General features: G+C 44.4%; 5 protein-coding genes across 5 annotated transcripts; 1 reads left to right on the forward strand and 4 right to left on the reverse strand. All coding sequences in view use genetic code 12, as the record gives it.

Moving 5' to 3' along the window:
- Nucleotides 1–2646: 2646 nt before the first annotated feature.
- CJI96_0000508 (uncharacterized protein) lies at nt 2647–6393 on the forward strand (the record flags this gene model as incomplete). Its single annotated transcript, XM_029034733.1, has 1 exon — nt 2647–6393. The coding sequence occupies one exon, from the start codon at nt 2647–2649 to the stop codon at nt 6391–6393; it is 3747 nt and encodes a 1248-aa protein (XP_028889975.1).
- Nucleotides 6394–6641: 248 nt separating this feature from the next.
- AGP2 (Agp2p) lies at nt 6642–8345 on the reverse strand (the record flags this gene model as incomplete). Its single annotated transcript, XM_029034734.2, has 1 exon — nt 6642–8345. The coding sequence occupies one exon, from the start codon at nt 8343–8345 to the stop codon at nt 6642–6644; it is 1704 nt and encodes a 567-aa protein (XP_028889976.1).
- A 1303-nt stretch (nt 8346–9648) lies between these two features.
- CJI96_0000510 (uncharacterized protein) lies at nt 9649–15321 on the reverse strand (the record flags this gene model as incomplete). Its single annotated transcript, XM_029034735.2, has 1 exon — nt 9649–15321. The coding sequence occupies one exon, from the start codon at nt 15319–15321 to the stop codon at nt 9649–9651; it is 5673 nt and encodes a 1890-aa protein (XP_028889977.2).
- A 221-nt stretch (nt 15322–15542) lies between these two features.
- Nucleotides 15543–17102, reverse strand: ALK2 (Alk2p; the record flags this gene model as incomplete). Its single annotated transcript, XM_029034736.2, has 1 exon — nt 15543–17102. One exon carries the CDS (start codon nt 17100–17102, stop codon nt 15543–15545), a length of 1560 nt encoding a protein of 519 aa, XP_028889978.2.
- A 1622-nt stretch (nt 17103–18724) lies between these two features.
- On the reverse strand, nt 18725–20386 carry PCK1 (phosphoenolpyruvate carboxykinase PCK1; the record flags this gene model as incomplete). The annotated part of the gene is made up of 1 exon (XM_029034737.2): nt 18725–20386. The coding sequence occupies one exon, from the start codon at nt 20384–20386 to the stop codon at nt 18725–18727; it is 1662 nt and encodes a 553-aa protein (XP_028889979.1).
- Between the last annotated feature and the right edge of the window lie 882 nt (nt 20387–21268).

A 21268-nucleotide genomic window follows, 5' to 3' on the forward strand; every position in this document is an offset into this window, starting at 1 on the left:
GCACCAGTCACCCCCAGGTATTGATCGTGGTTGTTTTTCGGCTAATAAATATTACTTGATCTTGATAAGCTTCATGAGAACGATTATGAAAACAACAACGTTTAGGTGTACCTATGGAGCTCAATATTGTAGCTTTGCTCTCGAGAGATGTTGGAGGCTACTTGATTATTCTGAGATTCTGCGACGCTAAAAGACCAAGACGCTGAGTCAATTTTGGGCTTCTGCTTGGTGAAAAAGAGGAAGATTTTCAGTCTCATTATTCATTTTAAAGAATGGTCAGACAATTTTTCGGCATTTGGTTCACTGATTACGAGTACGTATGACTGGCTGCGAAAGTGATGCTACTGTCCCCAGATTATGTGAGGTACAGCCAAGGTACGAAAATTCGAGCAGCGACAAGCAACATGATAGCAAAGTTTCTTATAAGATCTCTAATCCGGGCCCTTTAAATTCCTTGATACCGTGAGTCATTAAGACGCTCCGATAACAAGGAAAGATTTTGGTTATAAAAACATCAAGTAGGAAGAAGCTCTCTAGTTATTCTGCCTGCTTCTTGCTATAATCGCGGTATCGATAGCTGTGCTTAGGGCTTAAGCCCTTGATGAAACTTCTCCACGTGATCAAACAATGATGCTTAACTATGGAGCCTCTTGCCCCCCAAACCTTTGCACCACACGCGAAATTTTTTCCTACAGTATCGACAAAAAACTTCCATTTCTTCCCTTCCTCTCCTCCATACTCATCAGTTAGCCATGATTGAACCTTCGTTGAAAGCCTTGGCTTCCAAGTACAACTGCGAAAAGTCTATTTGTCGTAAGTGCTACGCCAGATTGCCTCCAAGAGCTACCAACTGCAGAAAGAGAAAGTGTGGTCACACCAACCAGTTGAGACCAAAGAAGAAGTTGAAATAAACGGACAGCCCCCTTCACACTTTTCATTCCAGCAATTTTACGACGCTTGCTCTTGTATATTTACATACTTTGCTCGAGTCTCGTTTTCGCTGGTTTGTTTAGCTCTTAATACACAAATATAACGATCTGGAAAGTTTCCCTGTAGATTGACCGGGGACGATAGGGGAAGAACGCTGAGCATGAATGGGTGAAAGAGCAATGAGAAAGCAATGAATAAAAGAATGATGTATGGTGAAGCAAAGTGAAATGAGGTTTACTATAGAATGACTTCCCATGATTCTACAAGATCGCATACGCGGGGTATTCTGAAGATCCATTACAACTATTCTCGCTGACGTGAACAGAAGCTTACTTATCAACCCATTCGCTTTCTCCCTTTGCGTACACCTCCTTATGTGGAAGTGACCCCAAATCAGCGATTCCCTTTCGTCTGCCCACGTACTTCGTAGACCTGTAAGTTTGGACACACGATTTGGGCTCGTCCCAAATCGTTTTATTCTTTTTTCTTTCGAAGCAACGAGAAAACCTGTTCCTGACTCCGCTAAGCACGCAAGTCCTTCAAATAGTTTTCGGTAATAAGTTTACTAAGGGCATGATAACTGCATTTGAAAAGTTACATGATCCTTTTATGTTTGAATGAATCTCATTTTTAGATTGGCTGGGAACAGGATCAGCATGAGTGAGATCCATAGTAAGTCATTGCGGACCAAATCGAAAGCATCCAGGAATTGACCTTGTACTCTATACTTGAGTAATTCTTTACAATCATACTTTTGTCCTTTACAATCAAAGTTTTGTCCACTACATAATTTATGAAAAGGAATTTTTGTCACCGTGATGATTGTCGTGTTACATTAATCCCAGCAATTACATTTCACTAGAAACTTTGCGAAATACAAAACGTTACCAAAAAACGTAGAGCACTACATCAATTCGAAATGATAATAAGACCGGTCTAATCAACCTTGATCGAAAATAATAGTTCTTAATATACCGAAACATTCTTTTTTTAGACATACCAAGTCCCAAGTTTGAAATTAAGCCCATTCCCTGGCCTCATCTATCGTGTCACTCCATTTTGCACCCACTATGGCAATATTGCCGCGAGCTCCGCAGGTACGACTTTGCAAATGGCTGATCCACACCACCACTTGACCACAATATACCTCAATCATCGAAAGGCTAGATTCAAAAAAACGAAAAGATTACGCATATAGTTCTGAATCGTGACTTTTCATATTGTTGCCGTCGTCGGGCCTCCGGCCTCCTATCTATCACGGGTCGTGCCACGCCCACGATAAACCGCCTCACAAAATTCCAGCGAGCATGTTTCACTCCTTGATCTATTACTAGAGCGCATTTTTTGAAACAAATTTCGTCTTAGTACACGGGAAAGTTGCTTTACTCTGGATACCCAGCTCCATAGAATCGAACTGAAATCGTGACCTTTATTTTTTTATATACACCATTTGTATTGCATCCCCGCTAAGTCGGCCATATTCACATACATCTCGTAACAGGCAGGCTCCTCCTATACGTTTTGTAATCAGCACACGCCACTTGAATATCCCACGCACCACTCACCACTCAGGGCCGATCCACCATATTGACCGAATCAACCAATTTGACAGTGAATTATCAGTCTGTTTCGTTCATCGGCATTCCTTTCGCGGCAACCCTATTCCATACATAGTATCACCCAACCTGACCCTTCCCCTTACATAAGCTTTTGTTCATGAATACTCCCGCAGGTTCTGGGTTTCCGCATGATCTGAAAGCGGCATCGTCGCCCCATCAGGAGTCAGCGATTCTTGATTCCAATTCCCAGAATCACCAAGGCTATCTAAATGTGTATGGCAACTCCATGAATTCAGCTCAGCAGAAACGTCAGAATAGCGTATCGGCATACATGAACAATCCGTCAAGTAAAAGAACACCAAACCCACTACAGATGCAGCTTTCCATGCAAAGCAATGTTCCGGGTGCCAGCCAACTAGGAGCCAACAGCTCCAGTTCTCCTTCCGGCCGCTTTGTCCCTTCTGCTCAACGCGGAAAGTATCGAAAATCTGTGCAGTTTCCAACTCTGCAACCTCAAATTCAACTACAGCAACAACAGCAGAACCAACAGCCGTATGGGCCCCAGTTGATAAAAACCCCTACCCCTTCAAATTACGACGTACCATCGAGCCCCAACGTGACGCATTCAACCGCCCAGAACAACTCAGATCTGTCAGGCTCGAGTCCTATGGTCGATCTGATGACCCCTGGTAACGCTACTCAGAATAAAGAATCATCCACCGTATCTGTCAAAAATACGTCCATGCCTCTACAACAGCAACCTTCCGTTCAATCCGAGGCGCTGAGTGCTCTGCAACAAAGAGTCATGACGGATGAGGAACAACAGCTAGCGGCGAAGTTGAAGGAAACATACAAGAATATTGTTAGTTTCGAGGAAATTGTTCAAAAGTCCATCGTCGAACTCACTCATAAGATCAATCAATCAAGCAATTTCTACTCCCCATACTCCACTTCCATGTATGTTCCTCAGCATCAGGCTTTACATGGTTCTGCGCCGAGCTTTCAAGCAGCCATTCCTACGAGTACCACAGATCTTTCAAACAACTTGTGGACAATCTACCACCACAACATCACCTTGCTAAACAACTACTACGATTTTCTCACAACTGCATTGAAGCCGACATCGCTATCGACACATCATAAAACAGGCAAGAATATTATCGACCTTTACAAAATACCTCGTCGAATGTGGGTTTACGGCATTGTCGGCTTTTTAGAGCTCTTAAAAAATATTATGAGCATATTTCAAGACCATGAAGTCTTCTCATGTTTCATTGCTCATTGCTTCAGCATTGTATCGAGTCTAACGGATCCATCGTGGGAAATGGAGGGCTGGTGGTGCGAGAAATTAGGAGATTTGTCCAGAATGGCTATTGCTTTATACTCTTCGCGATTCATTGATTGGAAATCCAGTTCAGAATATTGGTACTGGAATGCATTGAAAACACTTTACGGGCACGGAAAAATGTACTACCATATGAGCACGGTTCAACAAGACAACTTGGAGGCGCTCGTCAACATAAGTAAAGCTGTTAATTGCCGAGACCCGTTCGTTCCCACATCTCAGTATCTTGAGCTTGTCGTTGAGAACATTTGCACTCAAAGAAACATACTTTCTTTGCTTGAGTTGCCCATTATTGATTTCATCAAGATCCACAAGGTTCTATTATGCATAAACAACAACAATTCAAATTCTCAAAACCAAGGTGACGTCTTTCAGGAGGGCCGTTTTAATCATGGGGTAGATTTAGTGTCCCGCTATGCAATGTCTTTCGGTTCCGACTCTCACGGGTATAATTTCTTTTTGCGCCAGTTCATATATCCTACCCAATCGGACAAGCAAAACGCCGACCCCTTTACACAGTACTTGAAACAGCAACATGAACAAGATCAAAACACAAACTCGATGGACACAATAGAGAAGATTAACTTCTGGTTCAACAAAGGTCCCCTTTTCGCTATCGCGAATATCAATCATCTCATAGGTTTTGGTGATGCAAGAAACCCATTCGCAAAGTTGTTTTTGCTACCTGAAGCTCTCAGAGAAAGAAAGGATAAAAAAGAACGAAAGCGGAAGACCAAGTCGACATCTCAAGATCAGAACAGTATAGATGAGCCCTCGCAACTCAGTAATGGAGTTGACAGCTCCTCTGTTACAGGATCAGATCTTTCATCGATGGATTGGTTCTACTGCTTGGCTTACCTTGATAAGTCTGTCTTGGAACTTAATTTTAGAATTCTCAAGTACTATTTGGTTGGGCCAAAACGGGCATCTGCTTGCCATATAATTGTGTGGCTATACTTCTTGATAGCGGTTGGTGAGGCTATCAAACGTTTCCCCGAGTCAAGAAACATGTTTCTATGGTTATTTCAAAAATTCTTCCCTTGGGAAGCTTTCATAAATTACATGAACAGCATTACAGGCATCGTCCGAGGAAATGCTCACTTGAACAATAAGTGCCGGGAATATATCATCAACCATCCTAACTATGTTCAGTACTTCAATGAGAATGAGCAACTTTCGGAAGTGTGGAAATGTTGGGGAACACTTTGGTTTGATTTTATTTGTGTCAAGCATGACTACGAAGATTTTGAAGCTGCTGGCATTCGGAGTCACGCCATGTTTGATCACCCAATCTGTGGTACATCAGCGATGATGAACCTCAACAATTTGGAGCAAGATGGATCAAAGTCAAGAGAACAAGGTGAAAGGGACAATGAGGAAAGATTGGTCCGTATTGTCCTACTTGGAAGATTTCTCGCTGATAATTATGAATTTGGATTCATGAGGGACAAGGAATCTTTCAAGTTTGATAACCAGAGTTATGAGGCGTCGAAGAATGATGTTTTGTGCTCATTTTCTTCTTACAAAGGCGCAAACGACATATATCAATTCATCAATGAGGTCTTCTATGAAGATTCTCGGTTAAACCTGGGCAGTTTTGTCACTCCGATTTCATCTCATAATCTTGGCTTCAGGGCTAATGACAAGGCTTTACCATCTGAAGTTATCGACGAGTCTTGGTTCCAGATAGCAGCTGGTCCATCATGGCTTGAAGCATCTGGTTCTCTCAACTTTGGTCAAAATGTACCCAACCAAGAAAGTATGGAAGGTTATGCTGATACCGAATCGGACGAGAATGGAATCGACCTTGATTCGATATGTCAGACAGGCCACTTGGACAATCACCATCTATATCATCACCTGCAACATCGGCTGGCCTTGATGCTGCAACAAAGAGGTGACGTTTCGGAACTTTACGATAACAGCCTCATCATGGAAGGTGATATAATGCCCTCGCTCAAAAAGGTCGTTGTTGAAGGTAATTTGGGGGACCGAATGGACACTTCCCTTACGTACATCACTTTCGACACAAACATCTGGTTGAAACACTGCGGCAGAATATTTAAATGCGCCCATAGTGGTGCATTTAAAGTGCTGATTCCGTTGATTGTTTACCAAGAATTGAGGTCTTTGAGAAAGTCCACTGAAGCAACCATCGCTGATGCTGCAACCAGGTCAGTAATAATTATCAGAGAATTGTACGCAAGCAAGGAGATAGTTGTGTTAAGGTTTGACGGCACCATCACAAGCGACCTCAATGAGGTAGCGGAGTTCGAAAACAATCCCTCCTGGTTAAACAATGTTGATCTGACTGTACTCAATATTGTAACTGAACATGACCAAATCAATAAGAAGCAGTTGAGGGGCTTAAATGCAACCTTAAGAGCCACAAATATTATTTTAGATGAGAAGATGGCCAGAGTGTTTCGCTACTGTATCCTTATCACAGATGACCGAAACATGAGACTAAGGGCTAAAACAACTGGCCTTAGTAGCTTCCAAAGCCGGTGGCTCTTTGGACAGCTTGAGTCGATCAGCTCCAACATGTGCATTGACTAACACCAACAATTCAGCATATTTTTCAAAGGCAAAGGGCTACATAGAAGCTGGAGGGCTTACAGTATTAGTTATAGAGCATGGGTCACTGAATCCCACGTCACAAAATTTAATATCATAGACTTGCAACACGCGTATTCGAAAGATCAACTGTAGAATTGAAAATATATATGTACGTAACGTTGAACCACCTGATTCGATGGTTTTAATGCTAACACTTAATTGTCTATGCAATGAATCGTCCAAGGAGTTTAGAAAACCCAATCCATAATTCTCTTTCTAAGACTCTTCGCCTCCTCATTACTGGCCTCCAAGGCAGCGTAGAATTCATATTCGTGTTCCTCAATAGCTTCGAGACCAGTTTGGAGGTCAGCGTCCTCAGGCTTGATGTACTTTGGTCTTTTGAGAACTTTGTACGCAATGTAAACAGCAATGGCAACGAAAATCATGACATAACTGAACAAGAAGTTGTCCACGGCCCAGTGGCCTGGGATAAAGACTTCGTAACCCTTGATGATGATGATAATCCACAAAAAGACGCAAGCGAAAATCGCAGTGTACGGCTGGTACCACGATCTATAAGTGAAATTATTCCTGTCAATACCCTGGACCTTCACCGCTCTGTAGAAGTGCAAGTACGTGATGCTCATGAATCCATAGTTAAGCAACTGAGCACCAGTACACAAGTTCACCATGTAGTTCAAGGCATTCTCTCCCGATTTACCCAACTGCATCAAAGACAAGAGAGAGAAACAGGCCGACACGGCAACACAGTAGATTGGCACACCACTCTTTGTACAATACCTAAAGAACTTTGGCACGTAGCCCTTCTTGGAAAGAGCATAGAGGGCTCTGGAAGAACAGTAGGTATACGAGTTACCAGCAGAGAAAGCAGACGACAAAATCACAGCATTGACAATGTGAGGAAGCACCTGAATCTTCAAGTTTTGCATGGCAACCACGTAAGGAGAAGAAGCAGCGTTGGCATTGTCACCCTGAACAATACTCAAATATTTGGGGTCGTTGTAAGCAAGTAAGATGGTCACCGAGAGCGCACCACCAATGAAGAAAATCACCAAACGGTATAACACTGTCTTGAAAGCGGATGCCATATTCCTTCTTGGGTTCTTAGCTTCACCAGCAGTCATACTGAGGTACTCAGAAGAAACAACAACGAAGTTGGCAGAAATGATACCTTGCAAGAAACCTCTGAGACGAGCAAGAGGGCCGGTGCCAATGTACTCAGCAATGGGACCACCGGCGGCATGCCAATTTCTGAAGCCAAAAGCATCTTTCTCTGGATTACCACCGCACATGGTGATGAGGGTGAAAAACAAAAGACCAATACACAAAATCAATTTGGCCAAGGACAACCAGAACTCGGCCTCACCGTAAAGCTTGACTGCGAAAATGTTGATGGCACAATAAATGACAATCTGAATCACCAACGTGATGGCAGGACTGTAGTCGTCTCTCCAAAAATGAATCATTCCGTTGACAGCAGTAATTTCAAACGGGATATACAAACTCTGCATCAACCAGAAATTCACCGACGCTGCACACTCGTACGCTGGGTCCACCACACGGCCCGCCATGGTCAAGAAGGGCGAGTCCAAGGGCAAATAACACACCATTTCACCGACAGACACCGTCAAACACAAAATCACAAACGTCCAGAAACAATAGGCCAAGAGAAGACCCAAGGGTCCCGACTGCACCAAACCAGACGAACCAATCGTGATGAAAAGACCGGTACCAATCGACCCACCAATGGCAATAAGGTTGATGTGTCTTTGTTCAAGCGATCTGTGGGTGTGATGGAGCTTCTCCTCCTCCTTGTTGGAGGACTGGCTCAACGACACCTGCGTGGAGCTGTCGTTGTTGTAGTTCTCATTTGTCTTCAAGTGAGCCTCTGCGGAAGCACCTTGGAGCTCTTTCTCAGCGTCTCTAGACATGATGAGTTAGGAAAGAACCAAAATAGAAAGTAAATTTTCTGGGGATTCGCTTTGTTTTATAGGCGATGATTTCTCCGTGGCAGATGCAAAATTGGCAACCTTGCGTGAAGTAATAAAACCTAAATTCAATAACGTTTCTGCCGAAAAGAAACGTAAGGTTTTTGAGGACCCTGAAGGAACCGAAGGAATAAAAGGCAATAAAAAAAAAATTAAAAAATTAAGGTAAAACTTAAAGTTAAAGCCTACTTCGTCTGTTAGGGTATCTTGACAAAAAGATGGCTCGATTAAGTCGAGGTGAGGAATCTGCGTGGGGCTAGTGAAGCAGAAATTTGGGGTGGGAAAAAGCTTCGGCGGGAGAGATTTCTACTATATAAAGGGCTTCACCTCTAGAAGGATGTTAATACACATGAATGGTAAAATGGCGGTGGACACAGGCGTCCAAGCGCAGGCTTTATGCACTAATGGAAGGGAAATGGGACTTGCCGTGGCGCCAGACACACTTTAGCACTGTTACATCATCTCGCAGAATGGGCCACTAGCATCGAATTCCGGCACAAGTGACTGGGGCAACACATCAAACAAGTCATCGCGGATGAGAGGGCCCCTAGAGGGTCTTATGCAGAATTCTGGTCCATCTCCGCAGTCTGTTTGGAACAATAAACTCGCCTCGAGAGGGGTGGACGGCAATGCCAAAAGCAACTTGTTTAACGAATCCAGTCTCCCCACTTAAGCATGGTGGGCCCGTCGCAGTACGTCAGAGATCTTGCGATCGGAAAAAAAGAAAGTGAAAAAAAAGAAAGAAAGTGTGATGTGAACAATGTCTTCCTTGCTGCAGGTCCCCTAGGCCTAAAGCGGCCATTTCCACCTTCATTTTCTATGAGGCACTGGGCCCACTTCCGTCTTGGCGCGGCAATGTGAGCACTTCGGCCGGAATATCATTTTTTTTTTTTTCTTCCTAGTTTTATTTTGTTTCGTCACATATGCTCCTTCACACAAAAAAGCGTACTGCATCGTGTCGCTGGCAAAACAATTCAAAGGCATTTCCAACCTCATCCCAACGTTTGGCCAAGTTCTATTTTCGGTTTTTGATGTCGTCAATTACTTGATCATTCGCTAGGTTTCCCTCCACTAACGGCGGGCTGGCCCCCCCGCCTTGCCCTTGGCCTGCCTCGGGCCGCCTTTTTGTGTTCGGCAAGCGCCCGAGGCTGAGGGTCTCGTGACCTAAAATGTAGTTGCTCCATCCCGAAGGCCCGTTTGAGGCCTGGTGCAGTTCCGCCGTCGCTGCACATACACACACTTTCTTTCATCCATGATGTGCTGCACCATCAACAAGGGTATTTACGAGCACAAATAATTTCGCCAACTGCCGAAGCCCCTCCAGAGAGAGCCGATCGTTCTCCTCGTAATTTTTCAATTCTCCTTTATCCATGAGCTCATCTCTCTTCATCACACCGACAACGAGTCCTCTGAAGTGTTGCATCAACTCTTTAGCCTGCATGAGACCTGGTTGGAACGATGGGCCCATGGCGGATATCACTGTAGCTACCAATTGAAAAGCGGGAACGAGCAATTCATAGTACGAGATTGTTTGCAACTTCTCCTCCTCGCGTTTCGTTGTTTTGTCTACGAGCGACACGGGTAGATCCAAAGTCAATGTAATCAGTGCAGTAGCTCTCTCATCCTTGCCGTTTACCGCCGTTCCGATACGCGTGGCACTGGCATGTTCCAAAGAGGAATTTGGTCCGGCTTCAATGTGGAGGTCTAAACCCAAATCGGAGTCAACATTAAGAAACCTTAATTGCCGGATGATGGAGAAAATCTCATTCTGGAAAAGCTGTGAAGCTCCATCCCTAGATTGAGCTATGCGGATTAAGAGGTAGAGCGTTGCTTTGAAAGCCGTAAGCTCGTATAGTAAAGTGTCAACGCTTATTCCTGACTCCGCACTTTTCTCACAAGCCTCAAAGAGTTCCCCGGTGCGTTTGAGCAGCCGGGCGTAAAGTGACAAAGAGTTGTTCTCCACAATAGCATTTAAAATAGAAGTCAGTCTCTCTAACATTGATGAGTTTATAAGGGTCTCCATCAAAATGATTGACGTAATGCGAGGAGCTCCCTCTGAGTAAATGGAATCATTGCAAATAACATCAATAAATTTTTTGTCCACCGATCGAAGAACTGATAAAATCTCTTGTAGCAAAATCCCAGAAGCTGTTGTACGTTGAGTGAACTTGTTGAGTAGAACATATAAATCTGATCTCAACGCTGGTGTCGAGTTGCTGCATAGCACTCCGTTGACGCAAGTTTTAAAAAGCGGAAGTAGTTTCTGCAAGTGCATCTCACTGCCATTCCTCAGTGCTTCAGGTGTTGTTGTTGCTTTCTTGATCGAATCCTCCTCATACATGTCGAATAGGAGCATGCATAACGATATGAGTTCTTCAGCAAACATAATGTCCCTCTCGTAATATTCGTTGTTGATTTTTGGAAGGATATACTGGAAAACTTTGAGAATAAAGTCGGCTCGATCAATTACCCCGTCACTGCTTAAAACCTGAATAATTTGAACCCATGATTGTAAACATCGCAAATGATGTCCCTTAAGCTCATCCACGACAAAAATCTTTTGGAAGAGCTCATCAATCCTAGTAACTTCACCCATGGTCTCCACGGCAAAGTTTGACTTATCATCATCTGTCTGAAGCCTCTGGTATGCTGTCTGGCAACGTACACTAGCCAATCTGCTCAACAATCTCTCGCCTTCATTCTTCATCTGACGCTCTTGCTTCAACTCTTGAATCAAAAATGCAAGATTGTATCTCTGTTCAAACTCCAACAATTTGTGGGACTCAAAGTTATAAAATTGATAATTGAGAACGTCCAAAAAGTTGAGAATTTTCGGCGTTCCATTGAATACTTCGGTGTCGTTGAGAAGAAGTCTAACATACTCTTCCTTTCTAATGACGGATTTGATGTCGTGAACTTCTAATGATAAATACTGTAGGGCCATGGTCCTATACTTGATGAATTCAAAGAATGTCTCGAGACATAAGTCGTCTTCCACAAAGAGATTTGGCGTTCCGTCCTGTAAGTTACCTTGAAACTTCTTGTCGTGCCACACCGTAGAGTCGTCTATTTTTGGTTGGGCATCGAGTAATTTTGCAGACAAATCGTGTTCTCTAATGTGTTGCAACGTAATACTCGATATCAAAGGGTTCCTGCTCAATCTGACCAAAATCTGCATGATCATTGAGGATAATTTTGAGGGGCCAAGCCCAATGCGAGTAACATATCCTTGGCTATAATCAATATCATGAATCAAGTCAACGGTAGATTTGAGCAAGATGATCAAGCTGTTCAAAAGAGAAAGATCGTTTACGTCTGCATTGAGCTTGAGGCTGCCATCGCGGGTTTCGAATCCTAACAAGAAATGAGCAACCGTGATATCATCAGTCTCTGGCAAATTCGAAATTAAGAATTCCAAGATGGCATACTTTACCTGCAATGAATCCGTAATAGACTCCATTTGTTGCACAAAAGCGTAACGTATTCTGACAGATTCGTCAACATTCTCGAAGATGCTCAAGAGCCTAGTGTTGCGCAAAGAGAGATTCTTCGATAAAGAACTCTCCTTGCTGAAGACTTGCGATTTTGAAAGTTTCCGCAAGATTTTAATTGCTGTCTCGGCAATCGACAGTTCATCCGAGCCCACGTACAAGGCAAGATGCGCCACACTCAATATATTGAAAGACAACAATTCGTAGAAATCGTTCACTCCATGCGTGCCCAAGTCTGTAGGATAGTACACGTTTTCATGGGTGGCCTTTGGTGCAGAGAGCACTAGACTTAAACTAGTACTATATCCAATTGGCTTTTTTGCATCCGACAGCGCGTATACGTCTGAATTTTTTAGAAGGGGAAGAAGGCGATGAATATAGACATCCTGAAGCTTCAAAATACTATCCACGATATTCAAAGCTGTTCCAACTAAAGATTGCAAGCTGGCGTTCCCGCGAAGAGCGTCTGTTCCTAAGTTCACAATTGAAAATAAGACTGTGGAGGGCTTGTCCTCGAAGAGGTAATTCAAGGCAGCTAACGAATGGTGAAGTCTGACAAAGGTTTGGAAGGAAAGCGCAATGTCTTCTCCATTCGCAAGTTTTGCAGAAACGAAGAGTTCATCTGCAGAGGCAGTCTCGGTAAAAATATGGGGAGCTTTATCTACCAAAAACTCCCAGTCTACCTCTGCCAACACCTTTGCGACTATGCTGAGGGTAGTGCTTTGTAAGCTAATTTTAAATTTGTCGTCTTCTAGATCAGGCGTATGCGTGAAGACTTCAAGTAGGAGATACTCCAAATATGGCCAAACACCGATCTGATTACTGAATCTATAATTTGACCCGAGATTGGATGGATATGGAAGATCCATACACTCGAAACCGTATTTGGTATTTCCTGTAGGCTCGAGAAGCTGACTAAGCAATTGGACAAAGTTGGAAACCTCGGAAATCTTCGTGAATGTTAATTGGAAGCCCTGCTTCATTGGTATACCCCTGAAGCAAGTCTTAAGCTTCTGTAGCTCGGATTTAATAGAGTCAGAGAGGGCTGCCTGCAGTGAAGTTCCTCCAATATATCTTTGCCTATCCGATGAACTCTCAGTATCGTGAAGAGCATGACAGATCCAGCGATCAACAGTATCCCAGATTCGAGCTCTTATACTGGAATCTTCGGTATTGGCAAACTCCTTCAAGCAGTGCATAATCAAATTTATGAGAACCGTTCTATTCTCGTCACTCAATTCCACAGGCATCGAGCTTCTCGTTTGATTGAGTGATCCTTTGGCGCTGGTTACCAAGTTGTCAAATTTGAGAAACGAAACAAGAATAGGATGAAACAGATCAAATGCCGTCCTCCTTAAGCTTTTTGAAGCTGATGATTCGTCTCCAACATTTCTTATCAACTGAGAAATGAGCATGATGAAACCTGCAATGAATACCACGGAGTCTTCCGAAAGCAGGATTGGGTCATAAGCATCACCCTCCGCAGCCCTCTTGATATGACTGCTAGAAAAAAGAAATTCCTGTTTGTGTTGTTCCATTCTTGACCTGGAACTTAAGTCCAGTTCCAAATTTTCCATGAGAGCATTAATGTAGTATGTCAATGAGCTGATGATCGAATCAAGGGAAACATGCAGATAGTCATTTTTTCTGAATGTGTTAGCGTTGACAAGAATATCCCACACCCGAAAGCTCGACATGGGCCCATCAGAAGTCAATCCACCCAAAAGAAAGCAGAATGTTGCCGTGATGAGTGGCAGAGTATTCTTGGATATACCCCAGTCGATAAAACCTGCAACATTTGAATCATCCGAAGCCCAGAATGCTGCGCAAAGATCGGGTCTGTTATTGTAAACATATACGCATGCCATGTAGAGCCTTTCAAGATCCGCGCGACTGGCGATCTCCTGTAAGTCTTGTGATGTATTTGAAGATGCTTCAGAATCTCTTCTTAAACCCCGCGATGAATCAAAGTGATCGTTGAAGCCATTTACACGAACTGAAGCAACCTCGATCTCTTTTTTATTCAAGGATAGTAAATAATCTTCTTCACTGTCACGAAGCAGTGTCAATACTATAGCAGCGTGATTTACGAAACTGGTGAAGAAAGCGTGAAATGCTGGTGCAAGAATATCGTCAGCAATCAGCCTCGAGATTTGTAAGCTGGAAAAGTCACAAAGCTTTGCCACATTTGTTAATTGAGGATTTACCTTAACAGCATGAAGCAATTCATCGTTACCCGAGTAAAAGAACTTTGTTGGTTCCAACAGTGGAAAAGATCTTTGTAAAAGAGCTCTAAAATCGTAGAGATCACTCTCTTCTAAAAGAAATTTCGTTTCAGGACATGCAGTTTCAGCTGCATATGAAAGTAACTGCTCTGAAGTTCCGTAGCTGATGAGCCACTCAATGTACTGAAGAATATCCCTCTTGAAGTCTAGCTTTCTTGTTCTGTCACTGGACTCTTTACACCATGGAATCAAAGTAACAAAATAGAATAAACGTGAACAAAGATCGTAAGGTCTCAAGGACGACTTTGACAAGTCTATACTGTCATTCTCTTTAATTTTTGCATAGTCGGTCAGAAGGGATGTAGCGAGTTTTTCATGAATTATGTAAACCTCCTTCTCGGGCATGTCACCTAGCCCTGTCACAATGCGCAAAAGAGCGGGAAGATAATGCAAGAGTAGAACGTCTGAGTCACTGGTGATATTCTCATTGACATGCTTGATGATTGTACTGTAAGCGTCGTAAGTAAGGAGTGAGTTTGGTGATGAATCGATGATAAAATATAATATCTGACTTAAAAGATCGTGAATCAGGAATAGTTGTTGCTTGACGAATGATACTTTCTTGACAAACGCCAAGTCATTGATATCCGCAGTGGCCTTTTGCTTATCGATTTGGTCATTCTGGATCTGAATCAAAGAGTATAATTTTTTGAAACTGGCGAGGCAATTCTTGAAGAGTTCCTTGCCAGGATCTTGAGTTGGATACAACATGTGCACTTTGTTGTTGGTCAACAAGTAACCCACAATATTGAGAATGTAGTCATATCTGCGAAAGAAAGCCAAGATTCCAGCATCTTCAAGACGAGAACCCTTAGCAAAACTTTCACTTTGAGCCAGCTGCAACAATTCAGCGGTGGCCATCTCGTCTAAATCAAGCTCTGTTGCAAGAAGATATGCGCTTTCTATGAAGGGTTTGTTCAATTTGAACTGCAGCCCATCCGAAAATGAGATTGGTTCGCTCTCGGCTTTAGCCAACTTCTGTCTGGCGGTATCGGAGCGTCCGGGAACAACAAGTAAATTCCTTAAATCGGTCCCAAGCAAAGCATCGATCTGCTCAGGTACATTGTCCAGGAACTTCACGGCATTGTAACAGTCTGAGAGAATCCCTATATCCCATGATAATGCCGCCGTAGTCGAAGCCATCCTTTATTTAGTGTGTATTGCTGAAATAATGGGATAATTGGGGCCCAAAGAGGTGATGTAGACGAAGTATTTAAATTTTTGTTAGGTAGCATAACGCGCCTTGTGTGCAGTACACTTCGTCTGGGTGCAACATATTATCTAATGAACTTCCTCGAGGCTTTCTTTGAATTTACAATATACTACAGATTAATATCTTCAGAATCATAATAAATATAATTGATCTATGACAAGCCGATGTGAGCGCCGTCGAACAACGACATGGTCAAATGGGTAGCCTTCTTTGGGGTGTCACAGTCATCAAACGACTGAATATTCTTGAACATTTGCAAGAGTCTAACTGTGACGTAAGACGCTTCCGTCAATGCAAACTGTTGACCTAAACAAATTCTGGGGCCACCATTGAAAGGAAGGAATCCCCATCCGACCTTCTTCATGGCAAGCTCGCCCCATCTCTCGGGTCTGTAGGTCAACACGTCCTTGCCGTAGATCTCCTCAGATCTGTGAGTAGCGTAAATCGTGTAAGTAACTGTCTGTCCCTTTCTGACAAAGATAGGCTGGTCTCTGTTAGGACCACCACCTCTTGGGAGGGTGGTGTCCTTGGTGGCCACACGGAAGTTCTGTGGAACAGATGGGTACAATCTGAGAGTCTCGTTGATGACCCACTTCAAGTACTCGAGCTTCTTCAAAGACTCAAAGGTAATGGCGGACAAATCGGCATCGTCACCCTCACCAAAGGCCTGAATAATCTCTTCACGCAATCTAGCAAATACATGAGGATTTCTTGCAAGCTCAAAAAACATAAAAGACAACAAGCCAGCGGTAGTGTCACGAGCAGCCAACAAAATGTTCAAGCACTGGTCTCTCAACACCTTGGGGTCTCTGGTCTGCTTGGACAATTCATACAAGAAGACGTAGCCTTGATTAGAGAACTTCTCCACCTCCTCAGGGGTCGAGTTCAAGGCCTTGTTGACGTAATAGTCAGCAAACTCGTGCACAATCTTGTTGTTTTTCCTAAAGTCAGAGTTGTTGACGATCCAGTAGAGTTTTTGGAAACCAGCTCTCAAGAACAAGTACGACTGGGAAGTGTTGAACGCCTTGGGGAACTCACGTTTCACCGCAGGCCCGCTGTTGGCGAAACCCGGTTCGTCCTCGCTCAACGACTCACACGACTCGCCAAACAAAAACTCCGTTCCCGAATCGATGGTCAACTTGAAGAACAACGGCTGGATATCAAACTCCTGCCCGTTTGTTCTGCGTATGAGTCTCGCAAGCGCCTGGACGTGTGGCTCCAAGGAGCGGACGTGGCCCACCTGCTCTCTGGCAAACTGTGGACGCAACATGGCTCTTGAGTGTTTCCAGCCAGCGCCATCCAAGGTGAAGATACCATCACCAAGCAAGATTTGGAACTGCTTGTGACGGAGCCCCAAGATGAAATCGTTGAACTGGGTGCCCAAGAGCGCCTTGATGTTTTCTGGGTCTCTCGTCGACACCACCGGGGTGCCGGCCATGACCAACCTAACGGTATCTTTGCCGGTTTCAATGAATCGAGAGTACAAGTAGTCAGGCATCTCCCCCTTCTTTTGTTTTTCCACAACTACCCTCATAAGCTTAAAACCATACCACCCATCTGACACTGCGGGGGCAAGTGTGGCACCAGACTTTTTGTAGGCGACATAGTAGGTAAGAGTGTTGAAGGCTCTGTAGGCGACGAGCGCAAGTAGAAGCAACGCCCACCAGGGTAACTCGAGAACCTTGCCGGAATAATCAGCAACCAACAGCATAATTGAGGTAAAAAGTAGTAGTAATTAGTAGTTACCGAGCTGACTTTTTAGTTGTGTTCTGTAGTAGCAGCTATTACGAAGATGCGATTGTGGAGGACGTCTTTGCCTTTATATGTATGTGGGTGGAGATTAGAGACGTGCGAAAGGGGCCTGGAGGTAACACTGTGTAGCTGCGAGGGGAACAAAGCGAGAGTGAAGATACTTGCCTACTGCCTCATGCGAATGGACCTTGAACAATATACAACAAACGTTCGCTCAGGATGGCCTGAGCCGTGATCTTTTCGGAGTTTTGGTTTTTTGACTCCCGGCCTTCAAGAACTAAATTCAAAAATATCGTAGCAGGTTTATTTTTCGTTTGCACCAACGGGCCGAAAAACGGTTTACACTTCGGAGTTTCTCCGGCAACAAATGGTGCCGTCTTGGACCGAACGCTGCCTGCTGCCCGCCTTTCGCTACTGGACGGCGCACGGTTTAGGGTCGCTTGAAGCGACGCAGTTATTTCCTAACTCCAGCGGCTGTGAAGGTCTTGGGCATGTGAACTTTGGCTGCGAAAAAAAAAAAAAAAAAAAATTGAGAAAAGAAAAATTAAGAAAATGTGCTACACAGATAGAGTAAAAAACGGAACAAAACACAACAACCGAAGGCCTAAAGAGTTTTTACCGATGGAACCTCACTTTCATATGAATGTTTGTTAGTCGGGTCGAGAGAGGTCGGATTTTACTGTTTTGTATCTCTGCCCCGCAACAATGCTCGACGAGGGGGGACCGTCTCGAGAATGGCTTTGGCCGGAGAGTTGACGATGAGTCCCTTCGGAGATTCCCACACAGGCAGTGGAAAGTCCGGTCTCGAGCAATTGCAATAGGATTGTCAACGGCGAATTGGGTGTGACAAAATAGTTTGGTGCACGCGTGACCTGTGTTGATTTATGTTTGTGATTGGCCTTGTTGCAATTGGCTGCGAAAAGATGTCAGACGGCGCAATGGCCATTTGCAATAGAGGAATTGTAGAACTTGTAATTGCTTATTGACTGTTTTATTTGCTGACGGGTTTATACTGGCTCAGTTGTTCTCTTCCTCGTATTTTGTGTACTCGTCTCTGTCTTGTGCTTTCTAGATGATATCACATGGGTTCCATGCAGCGATTGTCTCATGGAGCCCCTCACAAGAAATCTAAGGTGCTACTGCTACCTCGCCTTGTGTGCACTCCAGGCACCGGCTCCATTTCATGTTCACTATAATGGGGTGATCATTTGTTGATGTCATTTGCTACTTATCTCCTAAACTTTGGGACTCTGACTCCATTCTTCGCTTGTGATCACAAACACAAGAGATGCCGTATGCCGTCCATTGCCTTTGGGCTGTTGATGCGAACGTACTTTTGGCTGCGAAATTTACAGGCAAAATTATTCCTCTTTAAATCAACGTTATGAGCACCCTTCTCTGTACCCTCCAAATTGTCTTTTCTTAATGTCTCTGACATGTATTAAGAAAACCATCATGAAGGTTTCTCGAAAAGCCCTTAATAGCGTAGTTTCATTTTGGCCTTTTCAGCTACCATCATTGTTATGTCTACACTTTAGTCCCAATGTATGATTTGATGCACTATTTATGCGAAACCCTAATTTAGACGGTTGGACCAGCGGCCTGGACCTCTGGGGTGGCCTGGTCAGCGTATTTCTTGAAGTTCTCAACAAACTTACCAGCCAAAGAGCTGATCTCCTTCTTGAAAGAAGCCTCACCCTCGGACCATGCGTTGATAGGATTGAGAAGCTCAGATGGAACACCTGGACAGGTCTTTGGAACATGCAAGTTGAACACAGGGAACTCCTCGTACTCGACCTTGCTCAAAGAACCGTTGTGGATGGCATCCAAAATGGCTCTGGTGTACTTCAATGGACATCTCTTGCCACCTCTAGCGGCAGAGGCACCAGCCCAACCAGTATTGAGCAACCAAGCGTTGGCATTGTGCTTGGAGATCTTGTCAGATAACTGCTGAGCGTACTTCATTGGGTGCAACACCAAGAATGGTTGACCGAAACAAGCAGAGAAAGTGGCCTGTGGCTCCGTGACACCCTCCTCAGTACCAGCCATCTTGGAGGTGTAACCGGAAATAAAGTGGTACATCACTTGGGAGTTGGTCAACTTGGACACTGGTGGCAACACACCGCTGGCATCACATGTCAACAAGATGATGTTGGTTGGGTGAGTGTCAGCCAAGCATGGGATCTTGGCAGATGGAATGTAGTCGATTGGGTATGCACATCTCGTGTTCTCGGTGATGGTAGAGTCAGAGTAGTCGACAACCTTGGTCTCAGGGTCGTACACAACGTTCTCCAAGATAGAGCCAAACTTGATCGAATTGAAAATCTCGGGCTCCTTCTCCTGGCTCAAGTCCAAACACTTGGCGTAACAGCCACCCTCGATGTTGAACACACCGTTGTCAGACCAGCAGTGCTCATCATCACCAATCAATTTTCTGTTAGGGTCAGCAGACAAGGTGGTCTTACCAGTACCGGACAAACCGAAGAACAAGGTGACATCACCCTTCTCAATACCCTGGTTGGCAGAAGAGTGCAAAGTCAAGACCTTGTGCTTGATAGGCATCAAGTAGAACATGACAGTGAAGATACCCTTCTTCATCTCACCAGCGTACTCGGTACCCAAGATAACCATCTCCATATCCTTGAAGTTGATCTCGACAGAGGTGGAAGAAGTCATACCCTTGGTGTAAGTGTTGGCAGGGAACTGACCAGCGTTGTAGATGGTAAAGTCTGGTTCACCAAAGTTTTTGAGCTCCTCCTCAGTTGGTCTAATCAACATGTTGGTCATGAACAAAGCGTGGTAGGCCCTAGCACAAATAATTCTAACCTTGATTCTGTAGCGAGGGTCCCAGCCGGCAAAGGCATCAACAACAAACAACTTCTCTCTAGTTCTCAAGTAGTCCAAAGCTCTCGATCTGGAGATCTTCCAGGTCAACTCGTCAACCTGCTTGTTGACAGGACCCCACCAGATGTGCTGGGAAGAGGTTTCCTCCTCGACAATTCTTTTGTCCTTTGGCGATCTACCAGTCTTCTTACCGGAGTAGGCCATCAAGGCACCGGTAGAAGAGATAGTCGTACCCTTCTCCAAAAGACCGTCCTCGTACAAAGTTGGTGGAGGAGCGTTGTGTCTAATGGTAACGTCGTCTTTGAGAGACAATTTCTGAACCAAAGGGTCCTCAGTCGACTTGATCGAAGGGTGATCTTGGAAGTTTAAGGAAGATTCAACTGCGGTAGGTGGAACCATGATGAATGTGAAAAAGTGAGTGACAAAGTCAAAGAGCAAAAAAAAAGGTTCCCAATGTGGGGGAATTCCACTCTTTATATATTGCAAACAGCACAAGGCTGCCAGAACACGAATTGCATGGTTTCACTGTGTGAACCAGCTAGAAAGAGTGTGCCCGGGACTGCGGATCCACATGCTGGGGTAGAGCACTGCATATAACCTAGTGTGCCCGGGACAATGGAGAAATTTTGTATGGGGAAAGCATGCGCGGGCAATGAAATATGGGGTACTTTGAGAAAAAGAGCACTTGGGCTTGCAGGAAAAACTCGGGTGATGCGAGAATTCTCATCGGGAGGTCACGGGAAACCCAACGGGCCAGAAAGCTGCGCCGGAACGGCGGAGATCCCCTGTATATAGGCGCTTTTCCTCCCCAACGTCCCGTGTAGCCCCGGGGCTTTCTGGCTAGCCAGTGTTATAGGAGACAAAGGTCAAGAGAAAGGAGAGAGACAAACTGAAGTAGAGGTAGCATCACTTTCGATTGAATCGTCATTATAGTTACATGATGGTCGTGATAACCAGATCACAGAATTCGTAATCGGGAATGGGTAGATGTTGCAGGCATGGGACGAGTCGCAACCTTGCTGCTGAGTGTTGTCTCGGGCCATCCCGCTTAACTTGGGTTGGGGTAGCAAGATATACACTTTTTTTTTCCAAGTCCACGCCGAAGCGGCTAAGTCTACCACTGCCAGGCGAGTCCCCATCTCAGGCAAGCTTAAGTCACGCAATCGCTGATCCGGTCGCCTCAGTGTCCGTTGAAACGCCATGATGTGATCGCTTTCAGCCAATGTTCCCATCTCCTCACTGGCTTCTTTTATTCTTTTTTTTTCTCCTTTCTTTCGTTAA

Source organism: Candidozyma auris, chromosome 1 (assembly GCF_003013715.1).
Source record: "Candidozyma auris chromosome 1, complete sequence".
Lineage (NCBI taxonomy): Eukaryota > Fungi > Ascomycota > Pichiomycetes > Serinales > Metschnikowiaceae > Candidozyma > Candidozyma auris.